A 9,794-nucleotide genomic window follows, 5' to 3' on the forward strand; every position below is an offset into this window, starting at 1 on the left:
TTTAGTGTCATGACGACGTATGCGAGCATCGGCTTTTAGCTTCATTACTTCTCGCAAACGATCCTTTTTCACACCAATACTAATGTCAATCCGTGGGGGAATTTGATTATCTCTTCCACTAAACTTGTACTTCTGTCACCCAGCAGGATTTCCTCTGGAGAAAATCCCGTAGATTCATGTCTCAAGGTGTTCATAATTCTCTCAAATACTGCTACATATTTGCCCCATGCCCTATGGTTGTGATGGCAATAGGTACGGGAAAGTCGGCCTCGTCTTTGTTCGTGTGTTACGTTTGACACACCGTCTACAATACTTTCCAATTCACTTTCTACATTATTGTCAATGCCGAGATTCTTCACATTACAGTAGTTCAGATTCATACCTACGTCAATACCATCTGGCCAGTTAACAATGTGTATAGGCTGGTATTGCCTATGCACACCGTCTCCTGCCTCGTCAAAACTAACTACTATTGTTTTATCTTGGGACGTACATGTCAACGTTTTGCTTTCGCAGTTAATCACTGCACGGTACTTTAATAGCCAATCTAACCCGATAATTACTTCCGTAGTTAAGTCTGGCACGACGACAAACTCTTGTTCAAATCGTGCCCCACATATCTCGAAGTTGACAAAAATCTGTTTTGTGACCGGTTTACTGGCCTTCCCAGTAGCACCGATAATTTTCACTCCTGTTACTGGCATAACTACGATGCCAGGTCTGTCTTTCAGTAACTCAAATATTTTCCCAGATACAGCACTCAATTCTGCACCGGTGTCAATCAACACGTTTAGTTGTAGGTCGTGCATATTAACAGACACTACTATCTGTCTACACTTGTCCTCGACTGTTTCTTTATTTTCCCACAGTAAATCCTCGTCTATATCCAGGTCATTCCAGAAAAAACCATCCGGCTTTGATCCTAAATCCGGTTTATCTGGCGGCTTTTTCAGCCTCTGTTCACATACAGTTTTAATTTCAACACGTCTGTCCTGAGGCTTAGTCTGTAGCTTCGCCTCCAATACCGAAACCTTTTCCTGTAACTCGTCAACTAGTGAGTGTTGCATTGCTATCAATTCACTAATTGTCACCTTCGTTGATTCCTCTTTAGTCAGATTGATCTCATCTGCCAATCTACCTGGAGAAATGTGCCCAGTAGCATCTGAAATTACTTTCTCTGGATCTGCGCAACCCACACTGCTATCGTCTGACCGTATAACGTCAGCTCTAACCTCATACACACTGTAATCTACGTGGTTTTCTACCAATCGTGTCCGGCTATCACTAAAATTTTCGTAATCTTTCTCCTTAATACTCTCGCAACGTTTAAACTGGAGGTTTGCGTCGGACGGGTCGGCTACTTCTATCACTATAACTTTCGGTAAAGTCTGCCGGTTAGGGCCAGAACTTTCCGTTACTACTTCAACATCTAACTCCTGCGGGACGAAACACGACGAATCTTGCTCGTGCTCCCCATTAACATCAACTATTTCTGGTAAAGTCTGCCGGTTAGGGCCAGAACTTTCCATCACTTCACAAATACTATCTTCCTGTGGGACGAGACGCGGCAAATTCTGCCCGCGCTCTCCATAAATGCTTCTCCCGTACAGGCCCCTATAATCTCTTAGTTCGTCGTATAAGCGACCGAACTGCCTTAACCAGACCTCATCCCTCTCTGCATCCCCTCGCTCAACGACGAACGTGTTATCCGACATCTGATCTTCTCTCAACAATTGCGAATCATTCTTAAACTCAATCTCCAGTTCCGCTGTGGGTATTACAGCTGGCACCTTATAATCGATTTCCGGAACACTACTTAAATTGTTCTCACAGACAGTGAATGTACCTTCTACTGCCGTGTATACAGCTGATCTACTACTTGTGGGCGCACTCCTTTCTCTTAACACTGGCACACTCTCCCGCCGTTGATTATTCCATACGGAATTTTCATAACGACGACACCTGAGTTTTCTACTGTTATTGGGCCGCCAAAATTTCTCCACGCCCGGTCGGCCCCTCACCGGCGCGGCTAATGGTTTCCCTGTCTCGTCCCAGCAGATACGCTCCCCGGATGCTGCTGAGGCGGCTGATCACACCCTCTGGCGTTATTACTATTCTGTGAAGCCCGTATCACGTTAGTGTGATACTGGTTTCCGTCATTCCTGTTATTATTTGCATTGTACCGATTGTTATTACGGTCCGAACCATTATTGTTATTGCTGCCATGGTTGCGGTATGCATTATTCCCGTGGTTATCGTTGTTGTGGTTGCTGTGGTACCCGTTGTTGTTACCACGGCCTCTGCCACTGTCGCGATTATTGCGCCAATTGTCCTCGTCCTCCACTCTTTCCAGGAAATCATTGATTGTCCTGTAATTGCTTCCTACGTATCGTTTTGTATCATCTGGAAGCTTCTTGTAGAGTTCCCAGACTATTTCGGATTCCGAGCGGCGGTCACGCAAATATTCCAACTTGCGGATCCAGCCCTCACAAAACTCCTTCATCGAACCGCGCGAATTCATATCGAAAGGCCTCGATACGACAAATTCGCGCCAGACTCTTTGCTGTTTTTGCTCTGACCAGTATTCAGCCAGAAACAAATTTTTAAATTCGTCAAAAGTCAGGTTCGTAATGTTGAGGTTTAAGCCCCAACGCTTGGCATCACCAGCCAACACATCAATAATCGCATTAATTTTTCTCTCATTAGTCCATGATCTGGGTAAAACTCTTTCACAATTCTTAATGAAATCCGTCGCGTGTATACCGCCTTTTTTCAAGGGGTCGAACCGCTCCTCTTTCGTCAACAATTCCGAACTATGTGCATAGATTGGCACATAGCTCTGTTTTTCTTCAAGTTTCCTTTCTAATTCCGACACCCTCGTAATCACTTGGCAAGTGGTTGTCGCAAGCGTTTCCACTTCCCTCTTTTTCTCTTCGCAGGTATTAGCCTGCTTCGTCACTTTGGTATCTACTTCGGATACTAAAGCCTTTAAAGTTTCCACCTTCTTTTGATCCTCTTTTTTCACTAATTGAATTTGTTCCGTCACCTTATTCTCGATGATCGGAGCAACTGATTCTCCTACACTTTTCTCGATTCTGCTAATTTCGGAATAAAAACGAGTATTTATGCTCGCAATTTCCGCCTGAACGCCTATCATTTCCTGTTTAAGATTACCGATTTCGGTATTAATTACAACAATATCTTCTTTGATTTTATCAACTTTTGTGTTAACAACTCCAACATTGTTGTTAACAACGTTAATAGCTTTGTTCTGATTGTCTAGCATCCGTTCAAATTTTTCAGACTGAGCTTCTTGCTTGACCGATTGACTCTTGATTTCGTTAATCAAAACGTTCAATAAATCAGTTAAATTCCCGGAAACTACCGGTTTTACTTCCGTAGCAGCTTCCTCTTTAATTGTCCCCCCGTATTCGTCATCAAGGGATTCAGATTTGATTTTCACTTCTGATTCCGAAACATTTTCTAAAGTTTGGAATTCCATTTCTGCTCTTTGTTGCGTTTCGCCGGTCGCGTCTTTCATGCTAGCCGCCTGCCCCTGAACAATGGGTACCGCGGTGCGCGTTTCCCACTGTTCGATCGATTGTTCCGTATCCAAGTCTACCAAATTTTGGCAATTGTTGCCTTCACTCATTTTAATAATTTTCAATATAACTGCCAAATCTCAACTCTAATTAGGATTCCTCACACGAATATTCTCGCTGACGTATCGACCATTTCGTAACCAGTACTTTGTTACGAGATTTGCACAATGCAAAATTCGTGTCCAGAACAACCTCAAATTTGAAGATTGTCCTGTCACCAGGTCGCCACGTGTAACCTCCCCCCTCACTTATCGACCTTAAAGACAGTGAAAAATTAAACCGCGTGTACCTAATGGAAATTTGGGAAAAGCAATCGTCACCGAAGTTAATCTATCGGTAAAGAGGGAGGAAAGGGTTACATCTTAATGAAAGGAAAAATGCAAATGAAACTGGTGGAAATTAATTTTGAAAAGGGGTAAAGATAATAAAGAAAGTAAATGTGCGGCCGTCACGTTAACAATTAACTAGCGGTAATTAGATATTTGAGATTTGGGGGAAATCACGGTCGCCAGTCCTAAGGACAATTACTATAGTAACTGAAAAAGAAAGGTTATTACACATATAATTAACACTAGAAGCGTGGCAACTGAAGGTTGACACGTGTAGTGTGAAAACTGAAAGTTTGTCAGAAGTAATAAATTTCGCTACACTCTGACTTAATTTAGCAAAAGAATTAATAAAACCGGAAAATCGAAAGTTAATTTAGTGACTGAAGTTAATAGTGAGCTTTCTTTCTGAAGCACATCGAAATCCAGTAAAATACGGTTAGTCTTGGACTACCTCAACAATCATTTCAAAAGCAACTTGACTCTACGCAATTTAGAAACAAGAGATTTAACTTTGAACTTGAATTAAATGATTCTGAACTATTAACAATAGTAAAATTTAGTACGTACCAAGCTGAGCTGCAGTCACAGGTAAGCTAAAATATGCTAACAAAACTCGCACTCTAAATTTGTGCTCGTGTAACCTAAATATTGTAGCCAGCTACTGAACTTTGAAATTAAAGCAGTGAAATCTAATTATATTATTTTAATGCTGGCGTTTGAATTTCAACGACACTCGGGTTCATTTCGGAAAAGGAAGGGACCCTGCTTGGCAATGCAATTGGGACAATGAGCAACAAAGGTTCATGCTAAGTTGCTGTAATTTTGCGAGGCAAATGGAACAATTTGAAAAGCTGAGGTCTGCCATACAGTTCTGAAACTTTACGTGCTTTTAGTCTTCCTTGTTGGTTGATTGAAGGTTTGAAGCCGTCGATCGAGGAGGTGGCGACAGTCACTCATTGTCGGCCGTCGCTGTTGCAGAAGCTGGATGTTGGCGCGCCTTCTTCTCGACAAGGTCACCAGGCGAAACGGGCTCTTGATGTGCGCCAGCTAATGCTTCCCGTCCGCGACACCATGTCAGAAACTAACATCGCGAGTCGAGCGCAATTACATGCTGCCAAACCCCGAAAGCGCGGCAACTCGCGGGAGCGTCACACAACACCTGCTCCACTCGCTACTCCCGCCAGACTCCCACCGTTCTGCCCGCGCTCCACGCGGCAGAGTTAACACTACCAAAGATCCTACACACTTTGATTCTTCACACGACCTATCGATGTAATCGTTCGATAGCAGTTTTCCCTAGGCAAGACCCAGCGTAAAAATACAAATAATCTTTACACAACAAACCAATTATACATCGACATAAATGCATAAATATATATATATATACAAATAGTAAAACAATTACAATATGTGAAGACACAGAAATATCATATATTCAGGTAGCAAAAATAATGAAAACAAATTATAGTACAATAGATGGAAATAGGAGAATATGCATTTACGGCGTTACAGGTGGCATACCATTAATATCATTTCCAAATTAGTTGAATTGTATGTCGTAGTACACTTCAACAACATCGTATTCATTATTTCATCTTACAGGAATCGTCGTGTTAATGACACTAACGGCACTTTGTTAGACGAAATGGAAGTATTATGATCTAGTAGGCTGCCAATATTTTACCCAAGGATCCAAATAATTCTGTATGACATCACAAGGAAAGTATATAGTAGTTAGGTCTTCAGTAGCGTTATTGGTAACAGTATAGGCGTTACGAGAACTTTACTGGTTGCCAAGGGTTTATGGCTAGGAAACGAGTTATTTATTCTTTTATTAAATGGCATTTGTAGATAGAGGGCAAACACGTTAAGACTTTCGTGATACGCCTATCACTTGTAAACCCTTGGCTGCTTTCTTTTTATTTTTTTAATTTTTTTCTTTCCTATGGGGAACATACTCCTATTATACGGTGTAAAGTGTTGAAAATTAACAGCGTCCACCCTTTTGCCTTATTATCCTCTATAACGTTAATTGAGGAGGGCTGGATACATTTTTCATGTCATAAATTGTGATGTAATACTTTATTAAAACTAAAATGAGTACAATCACTTGAAAATGCTACTAAGCCGAAATGGCAATAGTGCATCCAGAAGAAAAAACCAAACAAACGCGAGTAGGACTCACGCTCTGAGTTTTCGGTGCACTCTTAATTCTGTGTATAGAATATAATAATGGATTCGCGGGCCGGCCGGAGTGGCCGAGCGGTTCCAGGCGCTACAGTCTGTAATTGCGCGACCGCTACGGTCGCAGATTCGAATCCTGCCTCGGGCATTGATGTGTGTGATGTCCTTAGGTTAGTTAGGTTTAAGTAGTACTAAGTTCTAGGGGACTGATGACCTCAGAAGTTAAGTCCCATAGTGCTCAGAGCCATTTGAACCATTTGAATGGTTTCGCTTGGCTCAACAGCCAGGCACAAGACTCAATTTGACGCCTCTTCGGTGGTTTGCGTGCCCCTAACCTACACCATTTATCGAAGTGGGGAAAGTGGAGCTACAGCTCAACGTTGAACCCGAACCACACGTTGTTTCTGACTACTCTTTATAACGTCGAGAGGTGGAGGCTAGGCTAAAACGAAGACTGAAAAATCCGTAGTCCAGCCGAAATTCGATTCCAACGCCTCTGGACTACCGCTAAACCACCCCCACCCCTATCCCCCCCCCACCCCCACCCCTATAATATGTATAGATCAGGTGTGGCCACCCTTTACACCCACGTCCCACTTTAGTATCTCTCTTAATAGCAAAATTTTCTAACTGCTCACCGGTTTCACAGTAAATTTTGGAAATTTGTGGTAAGTTCCTATGGGACCAAACTGTAGAGGTCATCGGTCCCTAGGCTTACACACTACTGAATCTAACTTAAACTAACTTACGCTAAGGACAACACACACACACATGCCCGAGGGAGGACTCGAACCTCCGACGGGGGGAGTCGCTCGAGCCGTGGCAATGAGCCTCGAACCGCGCGGCAGTTTCACAGTAATGGTGATTTATAAAGAAGGGACGCAGCTTTACTTTATAAAATGTATGAAGCACAGTTAAGGCAAGCTAAAGCTTATAATAGATACTTACCAGGTCTCTTACGTCAAAATTTGATGAAAACCTGATGAAAATGTTTTTGAAACCACTGCTGCCTCCCGCCCAGCATGCAAACTGGAATAATGTCCTAGTTGGCGGGAGGGGCCAGACCGACCACCAATGGTCTAGATATTTCATCTGTAGGTTTTTCTATTGAGTTTGTATCAAAATATGTGACACATAGGGTCTTAACAAAGGACAAGCAGACAGACAGAGGGACAATAAATGGCAAAGTATATTTTATTTGTTATAATCTCGAATTAACATTTTAAGGTTTTTTCCTTTACTCTTACTGTGACTTGCTACTCTCCAAATTGTATGAGTGCAAGACAACGGGAATTACACTGTAGATCTTGATGCACGAGTTAACGAGTATCGAAATATGTGGTATAAATGCCGCTATGTTTTGAATGCTTTGACTTAGAAAGGTAAACACTTTACACCGCCAAAGGACGGTAGACGTTGGGTACCTGACCTTAATTTTAACATGATACCTGTACCCTTTCGTGAGACAAAGGGGTTTTAACAGACGGACAGACACACATATGCTCAACAAATGGCAAAAGATATTTTTTGTAGCGTAATTACATATTAACATTTTTCTGAGTTTTTCTTCACCTGTGCTGTGAAACATTCCTTCTTGTCGAATTTCATTATTCCGTTCCAACCACAAGTGCCCTATAGATTTTGATGAGTGAGTTCAAAAATGGCTCTGAGCACTATGGGACTTAACAGCTGTGGTCATCAGTCCCCTAGAACTTAGAACTACTTAAACCTAACTAACCTAAGGACATCACACACATCCATGCCCGAGGCAGGATTCGAACCTGCGACCGTAGCAGTCGCGCGGTTCCGGACTGCGCGCCTAGAACCGCGGATGGGTGAGTTTGCAAGTATCGAAACAAGTGATCCAAATGGCGGTATCTTTCGACTGCGTCGACATAAAAGCTTAAATGTTTCACACCGCCAAGGGGGAGTACACCGTAGTACGAGTATGTAACAGAAATTTCAGCTTGACACGTACTGCCACTCCTGAGAAGAAGAGGTCTTAATCTTTTGAGGTTCAGTAGTTTCTGCTTGAAACCACAATTTTAGAATTTTTTTGTTTTTTGTTTTGTTTTTAAGTACCACTGCCTTTCGCATGAAACCACCAATGCTGTTGCAAGACAGAGACTTCCAGTGGTAAGCTGTTGTAATTTGTTTTACTTCGTTGTACTTTTACGTTGTAGCAATCAGCTCTAGCGTTCAATGCAATAGTTGGCATGGAGATTGTACTGCGTGATTGTAGGAGATTGTGAAATGATTTAATTTTTGTTTTATATAGTGGCCATGTTAACGAGACCATTGATATTGAAAGTAAATATATCTGTGTCAACGTAACATAAATTTTTGTTAGTACTACTGTTTTTATAAGTATTATCGAAACCACTGGGACAGTATATAGCCGGTCGGAGTGGCCGAGACGTTCTCGGCACTACAATCTGGAACCGCGCGACCGCTAAGGTCGCCGGTTAGAATCCTGCCCCGGGCATGGATATGTGTGATGTCCTTAGGTTAGTTAGGTTTAAGTAGTTCTAAGTTCTAGGGGACTGATGACCTCAGATGTTAAGTCCCATAGTGCTCAGAGCCATTTGAACCATTTTAACCTAAAATTTAGTACATTTTGAATCGCAATCGCGATAGGTTACAATCCGACCTTTATCAAAGTCGTAAACGTGATGGTACGCGTTTCTCCTCCTTACACGAGGCATGACAACAACGTTTAACCAGGCAATGGCCAGTAATGTAGTTCCATTTTTGTGTATTAGTGTACGGAACCCTACAATAATAAAAATCAAATGGCGAATCCATTTTTATTTATACAAAAATTATTATTGTTGCAGTCATTTACATATCCTTCGTGGTAAAAGAACAGGAATACTGGAGAAAGCACTGCTACGGCAGGGTGGTGCAGCTACGCGCTCGCACGCCGTAAAACCCGTTTCGATTCCAGAAGCTGCCGTTTTATTTGGCACTCGGGCGCTCGCGGGAAGGTAGCTGGTGATTAAAAGCCTCGGTCGATTTCCGGGAGCAGAAATGCGGAATCCAGCGGGGCGAACGGCGGCGCACAATGGCGCGCGCTCCGCCCATTCACCGGCCGGGCGGCTGAGCCGGCGAGTCGCCGCCGGCGCAGCGAGCGGCTCGCAGCCCGCAGCCCGCCCGTGCCCGATGCGACGGCCGCTGCGACAGCTCGTCACCGGGCGTGACGTCAGCGCGCCGCCTCCTTAATTGGTGCGGCGGCGTCTTAGCGGCGCGCTTGCCGGGCCTGGACGGCCGCTAATTGCCGCGTCAACACCGCCCCCACCGCCCCCGCCGCCCCCCACCGGCCCCGCCGTAATGAGCCACGCCGGTAAACACCGTAACGCCGCCGCCCGCGGCAGGCAATCCAGCTCACGAAGCGGAGGTCAAGACTTCTCCGAGCACCCGGCGCGCGCCTTAGCTTTTAAGTCGGGCCCTTTTGCAGCAACACTTACAGCTGCCGTAAGCGGTTCTTTACAATATCCTACTTGTTTCACAGCGACCCACGCAGTAGGTGCGGTTGTCAACACACTGTGTTGTGACCAAAGAAAATTTTAATTTTTATTCTTGCTTTTGTGGCCATAATAGAAGTCCAGGCTCCATAGGCAAACAGCCAGCCGACATTAAGAAATAGTCCACAAGGCGTTCGGATAGATAGTAAGCTGTT

General features: G+C 43.7%; 1 protein-coding gene across 1 annotated transcript in view; it reads left to right on the forward strand.

The window, feature by feature from the left end:
* LOC124593791 overlaps positions 1 to 9,337 on the forward strand; it is an 84,138-nt gene extending 74,801 nt beyond the window's left edge. The window contains exon 2 of the mRNA XM_047132140.1: positions 9,144 to 9,337. Coding sequence (XP_046988096.1) covers positions 9,144 to 9,337 — 194 coding nt within the window. The remainder of the gene's footprint in view (positions 1 to 9,143) is intronic.
* The last annotated feature ends 457 nt before the right edge of the window (positions 9,338 to 9,794 follow it).

The sequence above is a fragment of the Schistocerca americana genome, chromosome 2 (assembly GCF_021461395.2).
Source record: "Schistocerca americana isolate TAMUIC-IGC-003095 chromosome 2, iqSchAmer2.1, whole genome shotgun sequence".
Lineage (NCBI taxonomy): Eukaryota > Metazoa > Arthropoda > Insecta > Orthoptera > Acrididae > Schistocerca > Schistocerca americana.